The 21564-nt window shown below is 37.4% G+C and overlaps 1 protein-coding gene across 2 annotated transcripts in view; it reads right to left on the reverse strand.

Annotated features, from left to right (window-relative positions):
• LOC138006262 (exocyst complex component 4-like) overlaps positions 1–21564 on the reverse strand; it is a 31609-nt gene that overhangs the window by 3905 nt on the left and 6140 nt on the right. The window contains exons 6-31 of one of the 2 annotated variants that reach the window (XM_068852487.1): positions 21073–21161; positions 20853–20929; positions 20602–20719; positions 18719–18781; positions 18124–18176; positions 17625–17729; positions 16921–16991; positions 16234–16267; positions 15200–15304; positions 13263–13343; positions 12358–12440; positions 11820–11877; positions 10678–10770; positions 8418–8505; positions 7671–7734; positions 6812–6915; positions 6294–6367; positions 5490–5628; positions 4602–4692; positions 4418–4472; positions 4273–4320; positions 3322–3429; positions 1867–1968; positions 1303–1353; positions 586–620; positions 39–153 (exon numbers count right to left, since the gene is read on the reverse strand). In XM_068852487.1, the coding sequence (XP_068708588.1) occupies positions 39–153; positions 586–620; positions 1303–1353; positions 1867–1968; positions 3322–3429; positions 4273–4320; positions 4418–4472; positions 4602–4692; positions 5490–5628; positions 6294–6367; positions 6812–6915; positions 7671–7734; positions 8418–8505; positions 10678–10770; positions 11820–11877; positions 12358–12440; positions 13263–13343; positions 15200–15304; positions 16234–16267; positions 16921–16991; positions 17625–17729; positions 18124–18176; positions 18719–18781; positions 20602–20719; positions 20853–20929; positions 21073–21161 (2104 nt within the window). The remainder of the gene's footprint in view (positions 1–38; positions 154–585; positions 621–1302; positions 1354–1866; positions 1969–3321; positions 3430–4272; positions 4321–4417; positions 4473–4601; positions 4693–5489; positions 5629–6293; positions 6368–6811; positions 6916–7670; positions 7735–8417; positions 8506–10677; positions 10771–11819; positions 11878–12357; positions 12441–13262; positions 13344–15199; positions 15305–16233; positions 16268–16920; positions 16992–17624; positions 17730–18123; positions 18177–18718; positions 18782–20601; positions 20720–20852; positions 20930–21072; positions 21162–21564) is intronic. The other variant, XM_068852488.1, reaches the window with a different exon arrangement.

The following is a 21564-nucleotide window of genomic DNA, read 5'->3' on the forward strand; positions in this document are numbered from 1 at the left end:
ATCTAAGCCTACATACTCTCTTAAAGACTAGAACTTACTTCCTGAACGGCCCTCATCAGATAGTAAAAGCAGTGAAATCTGATTTCAAGATGAAGCACAAGCAAGCAAGATTCAGAGATGTTTTGAAAATCCTCAGAAAGTGATGTCAATGATCTAAAGTTTGAAAAAATAAAGAAGACTTCGTCATTTCTTTTAAGATTAACGTACACCTTCACATACTCCAAGTTTGGCTCTTAAAACCATATCTCGATACCAAAGGAAAGGAAAAGGAAAGGAACTTTATTTAAGTGTCTAGTCGTTCTAGCGCTGAAGCACGAATTGGGGACACTGTAAACTGAAATTAACAATTACACAATTCAAGTCAAATGTTGATTTTTTGAGGAGAGGGGAAACCGGAGTACCCGGAGAAAACCTCTCGGTGCAGAGTAGAGAACCAACAAACTCAACCCACATATGACGCCGGATCTGGGAATCGAACCCGGGCCACATTGGTGGGAGGCGAGTGCTGTCACCACTGCGCCATCTCTGCACCAGATGCCGACCACCGCTGAGAAGGAGCCTTTTTTGTTCAACTATGTTACTTACTGGATGATCTCTTGAGATACTGGTGGAATTTCTTGCTGCGAAATCAATAAAAATCAAATCCGAGTCAAAGGTAAATAATTTTGTAACTTTCACGAAAGAAATGAACGAAAGAACTGAGTGATCCACAGCCTGAATTTTGCAGATGTCTACAAAGTGACAATTGCTTAACTTTGTGATTGCCCAGTTAAGTGCGAGGATCACTCAGTTCTTTCGTGTAATTTTCATGTTATGTTTGAATGCAACCACACTTATCGTCCTGAAAATCCTGTTGAATTACCAAGATACGTAATTATGATGACGACGATGATATTAACGATAAAGAAAATGATTATTATTGTAACTCATTTACAATATTGGAAACATCATGGAAGCCTACAAAATTCAATCCTTGTCGGGATGTACAATAACCTTGACAATAATTCTGATCGTAACATATTTGGAAAGTTTTATCTACTTTTGTCTGAATGAGTAACTGGTAATCTTCCAGTAAGCACAGCTTACTGTTGGTTCCCTGCAAAGTCAGAGTTTATTTTTGTTTCAAGTTTAAGTTGATTGTCCCACAGTTAAATCACCGACATATTTTAATCAGTTGTAAGGGTAGTCGTATGTTTTAAACTGAGTAAGGGTGGAATTTGGAAAAGCGATATAGAAGGTGAATCCAAAACTAGGTAAGCTGCAGTTTGAATGTTTGAATGCTTTTAAGTATGTTTGACTCACCCAGTTTCGTCCGCGAACGCAATTATGCCCACAGCCTGCATAAACGTCTCTCTGTTACAAGTTTAATATGGTGTTATTTTATTCAAAATTTAACAAAACCTTTACGATTAGAACCGGAACTTAATAACAATTGGGCTAATCATGTCTGAAATTTCAGTCAGGATAAGGTGGTATCAATTAAAATAAATGAAGGGGTAGTTTCTAAAGAAACTGTGGTGCTGCGTCGGTGGGGAAGTAGTATACAAAAATTTGGTTTATCAACATATTTAGTTTAAACCCCTTTTTGCTCGGTTTAACTCGTTTTACCCCCCTCGCTTTTACAACTATACTGCATGTAAACGCAAAATGTTTAAACTTAAGCTCATTTAACAACGACAGAAGACCGACGTCGTTTTTATTTTCTATGTTCCCTTTTAATTCTTTAAGATCATCCATTGTTTAAGGTTTAGAACCCAACAGTTTCGCGAAAGGTAACAAGTTATTCCATTCTAGGAAGTTGTTAGATATTTAGCTCTCCATAATAAAGAGCCACGAGCCCTTAATGTTTCTTTCCCAGTGGCTTACCGCTTTGATCCTCTCTTGTGAGTCACCTTTAACAAGACTTATTGTTGTAGACTGAGCATTCAGACTTGTGGTAAAAAGTCGTATGTGACATGCCAGCCATTCCTATGAGAAAAAGAAAACAAAGAAAACATGTTTGTTGACCGACGAGCACAATTGCATGACAACTGCGTGGCTGACACAAACAACACGCCGAGTTGAGCCTATACTCATAAAGCTGGGATTTCGCTCATAGCACAACAATGCTGTAAGAGGGCTTATAAGACCTGAATAAAAACCAGCTTAAGACAGGACTCGACCAACGAAGAGCCGGAAGTTGTAAATTCCACTCTTACTTATATTTTCATTACAATCAAGAGAACCGATCCCCATGCCCATCAGTTTTTTAAAATCTATTTTTAAGTTCTCGTTCCCAATGCCGCGCATGTTTAAAATTTCATTACATCATTACAACTGGCCAATCAGGTGCCTCTCACAAAAAGCTGATTTAAGAAAAAAACTGTGATTGGAAGAGGCATGTATGGGGGATCGGTTCTCTTACCTCATCCTTTCTTGTTACAATTAAATAAACCCGAAGGTAATGCCAGTTAACCTGGCCTTTTTTGATTCTCATTACGGTGTTTGATCAGAATTTTCTCCCAGTCCGACCAAGACCACTCTAAATGCGATTCTGACCCCGTCGGTAAAGCTGAAAACCGAAATTACGCCAGATTTACTCACCACCGGTCGTGTTAATCGAGCAGGACTCTTAAGGACAAAAATAAGTTCAATATGGAGCATGCCTACGATGACTGTTATCTTTCACATGTGAGAATATAATACCAACTTTATTCATTCAATACAACGAAAGGGACAGATACCAGAGGTTATCCCTATGCGACGGTATCCGCCCGGATGTTATTGATCTAGAGTCGATTTTGATGAGGGAAGAAAACCGGAGTACCCGGAGAAAAACCCTCGGAGTCAGACTGAGATCGACTGAAACTCAGCCGAGGCCACAGTTGAACCTGGGTCACAGAGGTGGGAGGGGCGGTTGATAACCACTAAGCCACCCTGACTCGTCGGTGTCGTCATGGTGACGAAAACGATTAGCCAATAAAACGCAAGCTTCTTCTTCATTGTAAGATACTTTTGTGTTTCAATATAATTCTTCTCTACTACATTAACATTTTTATTGCAAAATTTTACATTATCATGATTTTGCTTTTCATAACTTTCACATCTTGGTTCATGTTACACAACATGCGTGTTTTAGCGGTTGGTGACCACTTTTTCATCATTTCGAAAATGAGTAAAACAAGTTGTTTGAAATCTGGACATTTTGTCAATATCTATATAATAAACAGAACATTACATGTTCGCTCACTCGTGAGAGATACTTTCCGCACGAGAAGATAAAATTCGTATCCCCAAGCGGCCATGTAATATCCTGTACATAAGATGCTTGAGACTACCTACCATACTTTCTTGAAGGTTGGCTAAAGTTCGCAGGTCGCGTGTGTCAAACAACACTTCCAAGTCATTGAGAAGGTGTTGAGCCAAATTGTCTGTCAAAATATCGGTCTCCTGTAAGGAAAGTAAAATGACTGCGTATAATAAATTGCAACTTTAAATTCTCGAACCTCGATTGAAAATGAGAACACGCAGAAAGATCCCTTGACGTTTTTTTCTGTGGGGATGGCCTGGAGGCCTTAACAAAGTCTCAAGGATCCGACTGAGCAACAATACTTACGCTTTACCGAACAAAAAAGTTCAGTTCTTTGGCGAATAGGGTTGACAATGAAGTCACTTTGAGGTAGTTTTTGAAAGATGACACTGACGAAGAAACGCTAAACCAAATTGACCAAATGGCTACCAAAAGAAATTAATTTACAAGAATGTGTCATGCACATATCCTTTAACGCACTCAAATCAGTCTTTTAATTTAGTATTACCAACTCAATCAAAACAATCAAGGACTGCGGCAGTCAATAAAATGAGTCAATCCTGGCGAGAAAGTGATATTATTGTTGTTTTAACTTTCAAAAAGAGGTGCGAGATTCTTGATAGTTTTAGGGCAATCGTAACGAACACTATTTACACGACGTTTGTGGAGGCAGTGCGACCCAGTGGTTAGGGCGCTTGCCTTGAGATCGGGGGATCTTGAATTTGTCCCAAGTAGTCCCTGGTTCAACTTCTCAGCTGCGCTTGTAAATAGCCAACTGGTTTGCCTCCGGCAAGTTGGGATTCTTAACAGCTGAGTTGTTGTTGAATGTTCTGCTCTGCCGTGATTGTGTTTCACTGGGCCTGAAAAGCCCCTGTGACGAGTGGTCAATTAAGTACGTATGAATGTATGTATGTATGTCTGCCATAAGACAGCGAGGCAAAGTCAGACTGGCGCATCAGTTGAAAAAGTTCAATCTGAATTACCTTCTGGTTTCGTTTCCTCACAGCTTCCACATCTTGCTCTTCCTCTTCCTGAAAAATTCAGCCCAGTCAAAGGAAGCCCACATAACAATAAAAAAATCACAGCCTGGATAAGTAATCAAAGTATACAAAACCAGTTAGTTTTTACCTTCCTTTGACGATGAGAGTGATGGTGATGAGAACCTGGCCAATTGGGAAGCGACCTGCAAGATATAAAAATCTTTCATTTGGGGTTTAATGAAAAAAAAAAAAGAAGGAAATAATGACGATTTTAGACTGATTACACACGCATGCCAAACGCAAAACGAACCTTTCCTTTATACCAACATTACCTTAAACAGCGGCTAATGTCCTCATCTTTTGTCCAATTAGCACTGAAAACACGCGTAGATTTGTCAGCTTCTCCACTGTACTGCAGTAATGCTGAAACAAAGGTCAAAACCCTTCGAATGCTTAGCTCATTTATAAGGTAGACTAACGGTCTATCGTACGGATACTTATGTCCGGAAATGCACGTAACTACATGTATTTATAGAGTGATTTTCAATTGAGTGTCGTAAAACAGATACCAAAGTAATTACCTCGACCAATCACAGCATGTGCAAACAGCGCAATGAACCACTCCAAATTCGTAGCAATAGCCCATTTCCGAGTTGCTGATGGCCTCAGTTTCAAAGCGAGTCCTGGTGCACAATCATTCAAATGAAAATGAGGTGTATTTTTATGCAAATCAAACTCATTATCATTTGAATGGTTTAGCACCAAGAGTCACTTTCAACTTGAGACAAACAGCAACTCGGGAATGGTTTAGTCCATTTTACTTGTTCACAGCGCGGGAAAAATCGCGCGTGCAAGGCGCGATTGGTTTTCGTTTTCCATTTCATTGGTTAATAAACTGGCGCGAGATTTTTAAACCAGTCACTAAGCGAAGCAATTGCAATCGCGTAATTACGAAAGTCATTTGAAAACTGCTCTATCAAACACGAACTTTGGAATGAAAGTTGGAAAGATCATCGCAGTTAGCTGAGAAACTTAAGCAGTAGCAAAGGAAGCCTCTATTGACGGCCTCAACACTAGACAAAGTAACCTCCAAATTGAACTGGGTTCAAATAACTTTTACCTAAACCTCTTAGCTTTAACCTGCAGCAAAGACACGCACAGAGAAACAGAGAGAGAACGAGAGAGATGAGGCAGAAGTGTATTGTTGAAGATTCGCTTACTCTTGTATGCATCATAGCAACTCATCTTGAAAATAGTCAGCATGCTGCACACCATTTCAAGGAATTGAGGAGAGTAGTTGGGTATGCTGTGCATCAGATTCTTGAGATCTTGTAAGAGCTGTGCAACTGTTGCTGTGCTCTAAAAGAGGGAATAGACAACGCATTCTGATTGGTTGACAAATAAAAGGACTCCCTGAGAGCCAATCAAAAGTGCCCTCTTACCGCTCTCAGCGAAAACAATGATAATTGTCGTACGTTAGGATTTACATCCATTGCTTCCGACCTCCATAATAAGTATGACAACCTACGTGTACATAATTATATTTCTAAGCTCTTCAGGGCGGCCAGTGGTTGTTGGGGCGCATGCCTTGAGATCTGGATCCCGGGTTCAAGACACGTTCTGACCACTCGTTGAATTTGTTCCTGGTAGTCCCTGGTTAAACTTTTCAGCTGCACTTGTAAATAGCTAATTAGCTTGCTTCCGGCCAGTTGGGATTCTTAACAGATGTTATTGAATGTTATGTTCTGTCGTGATTGTGTTCATTGACCCTGAAAAGCCCCCACGGGGAGTGATCAATCGAGTACGTATTTATGTAAGTAATGTAATAATTAGCTGCCTAAATGATTTTATGAAGCGAATTTTGAATAAATTAGCGCTTTTTCCAGACACTATAAATTCTACAGGCATTATCTCAGTATCAACAAACATTACACTTACTTCAGTTAAAAAATCTCACACTAGAAATGGTGTGATAACCCAAACTCGCTAATTTGGAGTTAAACAAAACTTTGCGCACAATATACCTGCAGTAGGGGTCTGTTTGCCCCCAAGAATTTCAGAATGCCAGAATCAGTAGTTCGTCTGAAGGTCTCTCGATCTTGAAAAATCGAAAAGAGAAAATAAGTTAAACATTGTATCTCTATCCATCTATCCAGCACTTGGCAAATTACGCATGAGATATGGCTGTTTTGATTACGTGGCCTCACTAACACTCCACGCCCTATCACTTGCAAATTTATAGTGCCAGTGTGGTTTCTTTGATGTCCCACAAAACTTCATAATAATATTATGAGCAAGGTTGTGAGATGGGGCCTTCAGTTTATAGTCGATATCTGAAAAGACTTGAAAGTCTTTAGAACCATTTGTGGAAGTGATTACAAAGGCATCACTTTCTTGTCAGTTATTTTAACTCCCTGGTTCTGCAGGGTTGAGCCTATGAAACTTCCACACAGTAGTCCAATGCTCCACCTACTGATATATGGTACGGCTATCCAGCACTCCCTGAACTAAGCATCTGTGACTAGTAAGGTTTGCGTCATACCTTGAGTCACCTCCCTTAGTTTTTCACGGATATCAAAGAAGATTTCTTCAACAAAAATATCCTTCACATAATCCGTTATGAATCCATACAAGGTGCATCTCATTCTGAAGAGGAAGTAACAGAGGCACAAGTTTAGCTGTAATGCTTCACCGATCCACCCCCTAAAATATTGAGCACGGCAAAAATAGAAAACACATTAAAAATTTTATTTGGCATTTTTGAGGGTTTTGTCAAAGGAAAATAATGAGTTGAGAACGAAAAAAAAAAGCAAAACAATGCTGTCCGGGTAAAGGAACACCAAAATCTATTGTCTCTAGAAATTAATAAGGTATGTGCTTAAAGGGGCTAGGTCACACAATTTTAGGCGATTTCAGCACTGATCGAATGGTCATAGAATTAACTAAAATATCAAAATAACTGTTCAAAACTATAGAAGAACTCTAACAAAACACAGGGAAGCCAAGAAGGCACATGGATGGACAAAACTGGAGAGGATTGAAATGGATTGAATTTGGGTAAATTCGAAAAACGTCGGCCCACTTTTTTTCAAATTTATATCAGTCTATACCAAAATGTCATTTACACAGCTGGAAAATCATTCTCAGTTGTTATGTGGCCGTGATTTTGCAAATGAAAGACTCTTTCTCTACCAATTTGATGTTTAGAGCTCATGACTAACAAAATTAAACAAAATTACCGTGACAGTTGACAGTTGAATTTCAAGCAATAAATGCTGCCTAACTTCTGCAAGGACCATTATAATTTACTCATGCCAAAAAATGAACGTCCCTTGAAGCAGATGGTGTCATTTGCTGTTAAAAATCCACCAATCTATGAGGAAAACCATCAACACACTTACTCTCCTTGGACTTTGATGGCTGCTTCAATTTCTCTCACAAAGGACATGAGAGGAATGAATACAACTGCAAGACAACAAAGTAGGAATTCAACTATGTCTCTCTTTCTAATTAACAACTGAACCATGTATATGTAATTGAGTAACCCTAAGCCACCGCTTAAACTCACCTGACTGTTAACACAAAAATAATTTTAGTCTGATATTGTTCTTATAATAGAAGCCAGATATCATTCGTCTATACACCTTCAGGTGAGATTCAGGTAACTCTCACACACCTCATTCAGAATTAATGATGTGGTCATTCAGTATTGTATTCTAATTAATGGACTAGAGAAGAATGAACTAGACCTATCAAACAAACATCTACAAAAAAGTAACTTTATGTACCTTTAAAACCTTTATCCTGCATTTTCACTGCTTTAGTTAACATGATACACAACACATTCTCTTGACCCATAATGCCATTTTATTAATGATCAATATATTTTGAATGGATTTTTTAAAAATGGTTCCTCTTTTGAAGAGGAAAACAGAAGACTTTTAAAAGTTACACAATGAAATTCTCCAGCTAGATGGTGCCGGTAATCTTAATTTGTGCTGGTCATTTCTACGCCTTGTTTCATTAGCCCAAAAAAGTCTCTTCTCTAGGGTAAAGGTCACTTAAAAGTAGATCACATGTACTTTATAACCATGAAAACTACGAGCTTGCACACAGAAAACCTGAAATTAATACAGGTTTGTGAGCACCTGTTATGTTCCTTGGGTTTGGTTTACACAGCAACTGTGGCTTAATGGTGTGAAGTGGTTCACCATATGTATCATCATCATCCTCATTCTGAAAGGAAATCAATTACCAACATAATATTCTTCAGAAGGGTAAGCACAGTGAAAAAAGTACTGGCTTTTGACTAATATGTCCCAAACTTAGTGCTATGTTGGGTGAGGTTTTTGGTTTCCCAGATTCTCTGCTCTGATACATTGTATGTACTCTGGTTTTCGTGTCTTTAACCAAAATGTTGCCTTCTTGCTATGGATAGCAGGCCCATAGGAGGGGGGGGGGTTGTGAGGGGTTCGACCCCCCTTGAGGCCCAAGATTTTTTTTTTTTTTGCTGTTGCCGACATAACCAAGCACCGACTCTTGGATTGTCAGGATTGAGCTTGTGCTAGCCTATTCAAAATAAAGTATTTGCTGTTTTGACTGTTATGTTTTTGGTTTTGGGAGCCATCATGGTCAAAACGCTGCCGCATAGGACGCTTTGTGACTGCTGTCTAACTATATAACAAACTAGAAAGCCCAGGAAGGTTAAACACCTATATACGATGCACAATGGCGAGAACAGATTAGCGTCACTTGCACTTATGCATATCTATTACGACATGCAAATAGACCTTGAAGAAGTGGTGGAGCTATTTGCCACCATGCATCCGCGAATGGTAGAGCTATCAAATTTGCTGTGACACTTAATGTTACTGTGGTCCCTTGTTGTGATACGGACTGTTAGTGTTATACCAATAATGCACTACCCTTTTTTTAGTAGGGAATTAAGGGACTTACAATACTAGAGCGATCCAGACTGACGTTTGATTTTAAAAAGCGCTTTTTCTTCCCTACCCCCACCCTAAGCTAAACGTTTTTCGTCAGACAAATGGATACGAATCCCCCTTGAAATACACCAGCTATGGGCCTGGATAGGGCTTACATCACTGGAACATGTACATGTATGATAAAAAGCATCAATTAACAGAGGTAATGCCATCAAATCAAATTGCACCAGTTCCATGGTTGTACAAAGTAGCTAGCTTCAACTGCCTATTCAGCTACACTAAATATTCCTTAAAAGTGACATTTGTGTAAAATTTACACATATTTCCAACCTTTTTCTCAAAAACAGCCTCTCAATGCAAACATTCTGAGAAGTTTACCTAAGTCTATAAAAGTCATGACCAACTCACAAATACATGTAATAAATAATGATATTTTTTACTAAATACGGTAAGGTTAAGCTGTGTGTTTGCATTAATACAAAATAATTTTATAAGGTTTTTAAGCCAGATACAGTATGAAATCGCAGATGTTTCTCCTGCAACAAACAAAAGTTCACCGTTTTGGTTGTTTGATAGTAATCAGAAATTTGAAAATCCTAAAGTAATCTAGGACAATTTGGTAACTAAAGAACTGTTTATTCTTGTAAGGGAATACACAAACAAGGCCGCGCTCATTTGATCGAACTTTCATTTCAATAATTTGTTAAAATTTCGGACAACTCGAGCGAGTCATTACAGAATAGTTAGGTTCAACGAAACTTTGTTCGTTAATCTGAAATTAACATACATGCGGTACTTTGACAAATGCAAAATTTGCAATTATTCTACTCTATAGATAAGAATAAAATTTCGCAACAAAGGCACTCAATATAGCTAAATTGTCGGGTAGATCGCGCTCTCGATTAGAAGCCTACAAAGTAAACTTCAAATACCGCTCCGGTCAGATGGTGTCGAAGACTGTTTGTTAACAATCCGTCTGATTGTTGAGTATGCTTCGATCATACGGCCGAAGAATAATTACATGTACATGTGTCTCCTCCGCAATCCGAATAGTGTCGTTCGTTGTGATCTTTTCTCCATTTCAGCAACGGGATTCGAAAGAAGACTAAACTCGCTCGGGTTTTTGGATTATTCCCAAATAAAATTCTCCGAGAAAATTTTGGCAGGCTTTTCTTTCATTCATATTCCCAGTTGTGTTTGTGCTCTTAATCTATCGAGGAATCAGTCAAGCGATTCCTGCGACTCGATTCTCGACTCGATTCTTGATTGTCGTTCCTCGATCCTCGATCCTCGATCCTCGCAAGAATCGAGGATCAAGGATCGAGTCGAGAATCGAAACTTGAAAGAGACTGTCAACTTACTTTTGCACAGTGCTGTAGATGAATTTCATGCTTCAACATACTGTCACCACTGCAACATTGAATTTGGTATATTAAAGTTGCAAGAACATAAGACTACATACTGCTGTTCCAGCAATGCACTCCTGACGTCTTTCTCTAATATATGTGTTCATACTGATTGCTGATGAAGAACCTTCAAAGCGATATAATGCTGTCTGAAAGAAAATGTGTCAATGTGTTCACTTTTAGCAATTAAATATTAAATATTTTCAAATCAACATAACACAAACGGAGAAGCGATCCTTGTACTTATCAGGACGTCTTTTATAGATACCTGAGAATTCAGACCTCTGCAATGCTCTACCAACTGAGTTATGAAGCCCATCAGTTGGTACAGAATTGCACCAGCATTGCAAAGGTCATGGATTCAAATCCTGTTGAAGCCACCTGAATTTTTCCAGGTGTCTATAAGAGACAATTTTCAGGATAAGAGCGAGGATCACTTCTCTCCTTTGTCAGTAACTTGCAATTCAAAGGATACACATTTATTTCATCCAAGTTCATTTTTATATGCTCTTATTTAAAGTGAGTTCTAGAGCAAAACCTGATCCATTTTTTAGCTATCCTTTAGAAATAAAATGAAAATCAATTTCAAATAAAAGAGTCCATTTATACCTGCTTTGAATAAGAAGTTAAATTTAAAATCAGAAATGGCTTAAATTACTATCTCGTGGAAAAGTTTGCAAAATTTTCCAAAAAGCACTTTGAGACAAGGCTAGACAGATGGAGGGTAGGTTAGCTATGTTTAAACAATTTTTGTCGTTGAGCAACTAGGCATTAAACACCTGATCTTTGAAAGAGGAACATTTTAAGGGATTGTAAAATACACTAGCTGTATTTCTGTATTTTAGCATGTGAATTTAGCAAAATTACATAATTATTGTATCAGACTGCATGGTGGCCAGGGTTGATCCTTTAAATTTAAAGAGTACCAATTATAGACCTTACTTCAGCTAATGTCAGGTAATTTTACACGTCAATTTAGGGATTTCTTTGGGAAAGAAAGAAGCAACTACACCATTTCAATAGTTACTAAGGTAAGGCCCCTCCACTCCTGCTCTGCCCAAGATCAAGACACAAAGTAAAGGTCATACATGGATATAAGTAATAAATTGCTCTTGAGAGGGGCAGAAGCTTTAGCCTTCCTCTTGCCTGTCCCTCTGAGTGCTACAAAAGCATCCTTTTTAACAAACAGGAATCTTACCCTTTCATCAGATTTTATAGGACCTCTCCTCCGGAGGGAAAAGAATGCTGCTACATCACTAAAAGGCAAACACATAAGTGTAAGTCTGGGCACTTTTAAAGTCAACAAAGTGTTTCATTAAATACATTGTTTAATCAAGGATTTGAAAAAAAATAGTTAAGCACTATTACATGTATATTAATCTAGAATGAAATAGATGAAAATGTAGTGTGCATTACTGAAGAAAAAGGAAAGAATAACCCTTGTTTTCACATAGGCAATTATTATACCTACTATAACTTATTCATTAGAGAAGTCTCAAAAATGGGATTTGAGCTCGTGACTAAAGTACCACATGCGTTGTGCTCTCCCAGATAGGCTATGATGCAACATCTCATGATCTGTCAATGAATTGGTTGAATCCTCTCTTTATCCTGCTCTGAAGGTTGTTCTATGCTCTCTCTAGTTCCAATCCTCATGCAAAAGGCAGTTTGTACATGTATGTTTCATGAGCCAACATTAGTACAGTATAATAATTAGAAGGAAAAAAATAGTTTACCTTGATGAATCATTAAAGGTCACTGGTCCTTGCTGAGTTGCAGTGTTTTGGACATCCAAGTAATCACCTAGCAGGACTTGAATCTGAAAAGAAAATCCATTCCATTAGGTGATGCAATGTAATACACAATAAGGAGCAAATGACTGTAAGAAGTGTCTGGTGCCTGGAAAAGTAAGCCTTTTTGTTGTATGTTCAAAATGCCTCTTTCTCTTCACGGGTTAAAGGGCTTATTTCCAGCCATTTTCCTTCCAAACCATTCATTTTCAGTTTATCAGTGTACTAGTAGTGATTGTCTGTTTTGCTAGGTAATGCGAGCCTCAGGGTATTTTTCAGGCTTTGCTTGCAAGGATGCGCTGCTTAGAGAACTTTAACTATAAAAGGAAAGGAACTTTATTTAAGTGTCTATACTAGTCGTTCTAGCACTAGAGCAATAATCAGGGACGCTGCAAACTGAACTTAACAACTAATACAAATCAAGCCAAATGTTGGTTTTTGCCATCCTGCTTGTTTTGCAGCTTACAAACAATCAGAGAAACATGAGATTCCCCCATCCCGAACAAGGCCAAACCACAACACCATCAGATATGACTTCCACTTCTTTTGTAGGAAAATAGAAAGTGGATTAAAATCAAGCAGAGTAACTGGCCAGGGTTCATGAGACAGGGTCTACAGTTTACAGTCCTTATCTGACCTCTCACATGGTAGTCTGATGTTCAACCAAGTGAGCCAAATACTCGGTTCCACCTTGCATATGGCCTTGTGGCTCTAGGTTTAGTGGCCTTTTGAGAAGTCTAAGGAGACTGGATGTTCATTTATGAGTAAATTTAACTAGACTAGTGGAAAATGGTGATGTGGGTGCTTCAAGTAACAATGTTACAATATTCAATGCAATACTTCTGACTTACAGCAAACTGGATCTCAGACCAAACAACGTCAATTGTGTAAAGATCTGCATCTTCCAAATCAGTAGGGAAATCTGAAGACTTCTTCAAGATAGTAAATAAAGACAAAAAATGATCAGAGTCTTTCATCTCATCAATGCATACATGTATGCATCAGATTTCTTCGTCTTATCAACTCCATGCTGCAGATTGTTTCTGAACACACCTTATTGTTTCCTCATAGTTAAATCTAACCCATAGATTATTATTTTCAGCTAGGATTTTCTTGCTAATTTTAAAGTCTTTAATTTTTAAGCCCACAACAACAATTTTCTTTAGCTAATTTATGTGATACTTAGTGGATGGCTTACCCCACAAATAGTTAGAAAAAGCTAAGCAAGGCAGAAAAATACAATAACACACCTATTAAAACACAATAAATTTACACAACACTTTGTCTAACAAATTAAAGATACAGATTACATGAGGACTGATTATTAACAAATATCTATTAACTAATAAAGGCCACCAAGTTTACAAGCAACTATGTTATGCGAACTAATTTCTGGTATTAGAAACACCGTTTAAATGAAAATTGGCTATTTACAAAATCTGTAAGCTGATAAGGTAACATAAAGTTACCAGCCATTGAGATATGGAATTCTTCCACAAACTGTATTATTATCTTTAAACACCACTAGTACAGGGAATTTTAGTGTTTGAGTCAGACAAAAAAGAGAAGGAAAGGCTGGATTTATTTGTTTAGAAACAAAGAGCATCAGGCAAGTTCTTTTTGGATGGGGGCAAAGGCTTTAGTCATTGTCGTCCCCATAGCCCTCCATTTCTTTTGGTCATGTGGTTGGCCAAACAAAAGGCTCTGGTCACAGCCAATACCAGATGTCTACAAATCTCAGACATCTGGCAGGGCATGCACACTTCTTTCAAGTTTCAATAACCATGAGTGAGGGGACAGAAGATATTGGTATAATGGATGCTTCCTCAGTGAATCATTTCAAAGAAGCATTTAAAAGGTTTTGATTACCAAACAAAAAAACAGCCAGGAAAGTTACGATCGAGAATGATCTCATTGTAGGTGATGCAATAGGGAACTTAAGCAACAACAACTGCGACGGCAATGAGAACATTAAACATTTGCATATTTTGTGGACAAAAAAAAAACAGCTTTGCATGCGCTGCACATGCATGTCCATTTCTTCATCTCAAAAACAACAATGTAAAATAGCCAAATTTTGAGGTTTTATCAAGGACATCACCATTTGAGGATAAATTTTCATTTTCTCCCCTAAATTAAGCACCGTTCCAACCAGTGTAATTCTTCAGGAACTACCAAACCCTTGTCCTATTAAAAGGTTGAAATAGTAAAGAAGTAATTACAATGATGCAAATTTATATTTTGAGATGACATTCTCGTTGTCGTCGCCATCGTCATTGCTTAAGTTCTCTATTGATTTCGTGGAAACTCGTACACATTTTTTGGCGTAGTCACCATAATTATTTCAGAAGTTTTTATTTTAATCTTTTGAAAAGTGCGCCAACAAGGGCTTGCTGCATCTCATTTGTTGCTGCCATATGGGCCGAAAGTAAAATGTAATGCGTAGTACTTGTAATTTTATTAATTATTTGTTCTGCGCATACAATTTTAATCAGCCAAAGAAAAAATTTGAATAAGGTGCGACCAGAGCCTTTTGTTTCACCAACCACATGACCAAAAGAAACAGAGGGCTCTGGGGAGGAGAATAGGCTTTATTTGGAAAAGTACATGACCAGGTACTAACTCACTTCAGAAACGAATCTCAAACATCAAGTCTACAAAAAACAAGTTATTTTCACTGATATTATTCAATAATTATAAGCTATTCAGTAGATTCAACAAAACTTCGCACCTTTAATTGAATTACTATTTGCAGAAAATGAGCATTTCACAGAGATCTGCTACTTACAATAACCCTATGAATTGCTGAAAGGACTGTTTCATGTGCATGGGCCACGCCTCTAAACAAGTCAAAAACCACATCCAAGAGCTCCATCAGGTGGTGAGTCTGGTTCTAATTGGATGGGAAAAGCTCATAGGTCACCTTTGGGTCTTACAAAAATATTTGCAAAATTGCACCCAAATCTTAAAAATAATTGTCCACAGTTCTTATCTTCCCTTGAACAGTCATCAGGTGTCCTACACAAAAAATGCTACAGATATGAATACAGATGAACGAAAAATATTATATTTTTCAGAATGTCAGTTGTTCTCCCACTTCTGGTGGACGTCTTCTAACTGTTCAGTTGTACATGTAGGTAAACTCTATTTTATTTATTGCTTATGATTTAGCTCCAAAATATTCTATAAAACAAAAAAGGGAGAAAATTAAACAGCAGGTTTTCCATTGAGCCCTTCAAGTATTCCATCAAACAATTACAACAATAATATACGTGATTATAATGAACAATATAGACACATACACTTGAACTATGTCAAACACATTTACAGTATTTGCTACTCTGAGTTTCATGCTTCTTAGTTTCATGATTAATGAAACTTATACATACAGGACTTCTGAGTTTCATGCTTCTTTGTAAGAAGCATGAACCTCAGAGAAGCAAATAAATGTTTTTGTTATATTTCAAGTCTACGGATCTATTCAAAGCTCTGGTAAAACCACTTAGCACTTTTTAGCTGATGATCAATTTAAACATTTATCACATCATTTTAATGAACAAATTATATATAAATTGAAAAATTGCAATTTGAAAGTGGTAAGGGATGTCAAAGGTCTTTGGGTCTTTCAAGGTTTCCATTTCCTTACTAACAGTACATGTAGCTTGCACTGTATGAATTTTCTTGGTCACTTGTTTACAATTTAAATGTATAGACTGCGTAATGCCAAATTGATAGATGTGTCGTGGTTCAACATGCAAAGTTAAGACATCCAGTAATCATATTTGAAACCAATAAGACCTGACATGAATTAACATCTGTTACCTGCTGAAGGAGTATTTCTGCAGGTTGTCCAGCCCTACATGAACAAGAAAAGGCAAAAAGGTATCAGACATGTAATTATTCACTTCTTGAAACCATGTTTCTAATATCCATTACAGCTATATTACTTTTACAGTTTAACACGCCTTACCGTGGCCACCCAACAAACTTTCACATTTGACATCTAAGTGTAAATACGTCAACTCAAGAACTCATGCAACGGTGTTCAAGTCATTTCAACTTACAACCGTGTGATTGTTGCTAGGAGGAGTGATTGTCAATAATTTTCACACATACATGTAACGATTGGCAGGTAATTTGTCAAAGACTTTGTTAGGTGGCCACAGTAAGGCGTTGTGTCGCACTGTAAAGAAAGATTAGCAGAAAACACCTATGCCGCCAAATTCATAAGGCTTGATCAACGTTGTACACAAAATGCAGCATAGATTGTAAATGACCAGTGCGTCCCAATTTCCATTTACCGGTATACTAAAAAACAATAGATAGGGACCCAAAAGCCACTTTTGGAAACTTCTATTCACTTACTCTGATGGCAGATATGTCCCTAAGACACACCTGAACAATAATGTTCAGTGTTTGATGAGGCAAGAAAACTTCAGCTTACGTCTTATTAAATGTTACAGTATTAAAAGTAAATTATTTTATGTAGATTTTGTTTATTGAAATTACTTTTTGGCCACAAGAGTGGTAGCTCTATGGATAATCAATGACATCTCTATCTTCATTCTTTTCTTGACAGCCTAAGTAGAAGAAAAAAGTTATGTTTGAAACCACAGGTCTCCATGTATGTTTCTCAAAACAAATTTGTTTTTGTCTATGTCCTAAGATACACTCAAGGAATGAAAGAAAACAGTTTGATCCTCTATAATGTTTTGCAAGGTTACAGTCATTGCCAATTTGACCACAGTTTTTACTCTTACAAGTTTATTTGTTTTTACTCTTTGCAAATAATGAAAAACGTCCTGACAAAGTATCATTCCTCGGGCACTCAATAAGCTGCACAATACACTCTCAACTACAACTCCTGGCTTCTTTGCCAAACTATTGAATTTTTTTAAATACCATTCTATTCTTTCTATATGAAAAGTAATGTAATATATGAATGTTTATAATAAGTAAAAGTAACCCTAACTTCACCCTCAAAGGAAAAAGGTGGTGTGGAGATTACCAAAATTAATAAGCCTTTAAGTGGGGATAGAAATTAACACCTCGAAATTATATTCAATTTTCAGATTTTGTTCTCCACATTTAAGCAAGTATTCGTCTTACTCCATTTTTTTCTTTGTCCCTATACGAAATTCCTTTGCATTCCACAAGTTGTGGTGCTGGCCCATTTTCCAGGGTTTAACATTGGAGGGGCAGTGTACATGTACCTCAAGAGCTTCAGGAATTTTTCCAAGAAGAGAGAGTGACTCTATGATCAGAATCATGAAGTGATCACTGTCTGCCTCAGGGTCAACATTCAGATCTTCTGTAATCTAATAAAGAGCAATAAAAAAGAATGTATAAAATAGCATTACATGTACATATAAAATAAATGCCAAGCAGGGAGCTTCACATAAAGTAATTTTCCCCCGTCCTGTCCACAAAGGTTTTAAGACAGTGGCCACGCAGGCGAATGCTTGTTTGGAACTCTTTATTTGGGCGGGTGCAGCGGAGGGCTGCAGGAGGGAAACAAAGACCCCCTGGTGCGGGGGGAAAATGGCAGGGACCTGACCAGACGAACGAAGTGAAGACTGAGGGAAGATGGGAACAGGAAGGTCACATGACCAATGGGGATGAGAGGGAGGGCCTAATTAATGAAATCCTGGAAGAATTTCTCCCCATTAATTAAGTTGGTGCATTTAAAATTAAATAAATTTAATGCTTTACCTCAGTGGAAAAGCTAGTATCCACTGATGACGTTTGTTCCAACATCAGTGACCCTAAAGCAACAATACAAAACAAGAATGTGACATTCTATAATGCATTAAGGGGCTAGTTTCTAAGGAAATTGTGGCACTGCATGTGTGGGAGAGAAAAAACAAGAAAATTTGGCTTTATCAGTAAAGTTGATAACTTTAGGTTGAATTACTTGACCATGAAAAGATAAAGTGGCTAATTCTAGGTTGCATTCTATGATGTAACCTCCTACAGAGAAGAACCATTCTGAAGCTTGATGTGCTCTATATCCTGTGTTGTTTGGGTTGGCTGATTATTTGAGGGATCCCAACACTGGCATGCATAATTTTTTTCCCAAAGTGCCAAGTGCTACATGTACCTTGGTGCAATGTCAAACAAAAACAAGTCCAAAAGAATGGAATGCATGAGCACTGAGAAAAGGAATTAAGTTCAAGCTTGTGAGAACCCACTCATCCCTTCCAAGCAAAATTGGCTTCTAATTTTAATGCCCTCCAGCATTCTCAATTTCCTTGTAAATAAAATACAGCGAGAAATAGGTAGTAATTTAGAAGTTATTATTACTTACTCGATGCACTGCGTGTGTGAGACTTTTTGAAAATTCCACCTGATCCTACAGAGGAAGACAATTCTGCAAAGCATAGAAATTAAAGACAACAGCACTTTTAATTAATTGTCTCAATATGTAATGGGGATATTATCTTTTACTGTGTGTTGTGTGTATAGCACATTTTTTCTGTGGGTGTGCTCAAAATTAATGCACTTTACAACAATGAGCAATGAAATAAATTTATATTTCAAATAAAAAAACACAAAGGGAGAAGTGATCCTTGCACTTATCAGGACAATTGAAGCAATTCATGATGGGAAAACAAAGAAATGTTTTATTGATCAATACCTGTATATCTGATTTGGTGACACAGATTAATCTTCATTTACATATTAAACATTTCTTTTGATTTTCCCCGTTAAAATGGCTTGAATCACCAAAATACCTTGTACAACACTAACTTTATTAAATGCTGATGTTTAATAAATCAAATATAATATTCACGTCAGATCTGTATCACATTTACAAACTCTCGGCTTTGCCTTGAGTTTGAAACTGTGATATATAATGTAGATATTACTTATAGATGCCTGAAACATTCAGGTATCTTCAAAGGGATTTAAACCCATGACCTCTGTGATGCTGGTGCAATGCCCTACCGACTTAGCTACATATGAAGCCAGTCATTTGGTTGAAGCCACCTGAATTTTTCAGGTATCTACATGTATAAGAAACAATAATTATTAATTGCTTAAATTTTATTGATAAGTGCGGAGATCACTTCTCCCTTTCATCTATAACAATAACCTCAAATACATATACATTTATTTCATTCATTCATCATAACACAGTTAACCCTCTCACCTCTGAACCATCCCATTGACAAGTAAAGTAAAATTATTATTTTGGTATTGGTGTTGGACAGAGTAAAATCTGTGTGTCACTCTCAAGAGGAAAAAGGGTTAAAGTTTACGAGTGGACCAACATGTTTTTAATCCTTTTGCACCTGAGAGATTCTCTATTAAGTGACGCTATGATCCTCGCAGTTGTGAATGCAATTTTTCCAATTGCGTAGAGAAGCCTGAAAAATTCAGGACTTCAACTGGATTTGAACCCGTTACCTCGCAATACTGGTGCAACGCTCTAACCAACTGAGCTACATGTATGAAGCCACTGACGTTGGGAGCTGGTCATTTGTGGATCTTGTTGAAGTCCTGAATTTTTCAGGCCTCTCTACGCAAAAATTGCATTCACAACTGCGAGGATCATAGCTTCACTTGATTTCATATTGGCAGTTCATATAAGATCCATTTCATGTATCATTTCACTGTAGATTCTCTATTGTAAGTAAAAGTTAATTGTCTGGTGTTAGACAAAGTAAAATCTTGACGCGCCACTCTTAAGAGGGGAAGTGGCATCTGCCATTTTTAAACTAAACTACTGTAATAATTATTGTTTGCTCTTTGTATATTATAAAAGGGAATTAGTTATGCAACCATTGTTCCTTGTATAGTTTACCATTAAATACCAGACAGTAAATAATTATGTTGAGATTTCAAATAAAGGATAAGGCGGGGGCAGTCAGCTTAGCATATGATTATCAGTATTTCCCTTTTGAAAATAAATAATTGACCTCTTTAGCTTGCAAGTTTTGTTTTCCTATTTAAGACCATGTGATGTTCACAGGGAATTGTCCTTTTGTTTTTCCATAAGTAATTCATACAGAAGTGCGTGCATAAGACGACATTTGAAAGAATGAATAACTATTGTTCTCTTGAGTAAGATCACATGGTATGAAATGGGAAAACAAAACGTAAAAGCCAAAGAGATCAATAATATTGTAGTAGCAAAATTATATTACAAAAGTTCCATAATATTTACAGTAGGATACATAACCCTACCTCTTGATGAAGAATCATCTGACATATACTGTGCAAGTTTAGTTCTCTTCTGCCTGCTCTTCTCAGACTTGAGGTAAACATGAGTGTTCAGATTTTTTATCAGGATTTCATGTTCTACCTAAGCAATGGCATAGAATTCAGTAAAAGCAAATCTTAAAAAGGGCAATTTTTGGGGTATGAGTCCACAAGTTAGATCTCCACTACAATCATATATTTTGCATCCCTCTATATCCCTGAACTTGTATATCTACCTTCTTTCGAGTTTGTAAATCAAGTCTAAGATGTCGCAGTGCTTCAACTCCAGATAAACTTCCTTCTAATATTGACACTGTTGAACAACCCAAATTAAATACTTTCAACAAATGATAGTTACTGTAACAACGTTATTTGATTATGAAAGTGACATTGTAAATTAAAGACAGGTCAAGTAGATACATCACTTCCATGCCAATGTATCCTATAACTACTTACCTGTGGAGACAAGAAGTTCTGTGGCATGAAGGTAATACTTCTTTTTCTTGTACTTTTCAATTTGTTCAGGAACATTTTTCACTTGGTCACTGGAATAAGTTTAAAAAGCAATTATATACAATCTCTGTTAGGCCATGAACACATTTACATATACAAGTACATGTACTTTTCTCTTTAAATTTGGTGGCATGATGCATGACAGCCTGTAGCTGGGTGAAGTCAAGTCCTGTAGGATTGAGGGTATGAATTAAGGATATGGATGCCCATCTGGGAATCATCATCATCACCTATGCTGTCATGGAGTAACCACACAGTGCTTTCACTAGGATGGACCAGCCATCTCTATCAATCAGCAAGCCCAACTGCCTCTCTATAGGTGACTAATATTTCTTTAAATCTCGGAAGAACACATCCTTCCCTCACATCTGTTGTCTACCAAGCTGCCTCCTTCCTGGAGGTTCCCAAAATTATAACATTCCCCTTGGCATTCTC

The sequence above is a fragment of the Montipora foliosa genome, chromosome 6 (assembly GCF_036669935.1).
Source record: "Montipora foliosa isolate CH-2021 chromosome 6, ASM3666993v2, whole genome shotgun sequence".
In the NCBI taxonomy this organism is placed as follows: Eukaryota; Metazoa; Cnidaria; class Anthozoa; order Scleractinia; family Acroporidae; genus Montipora; species Montipora foliosa.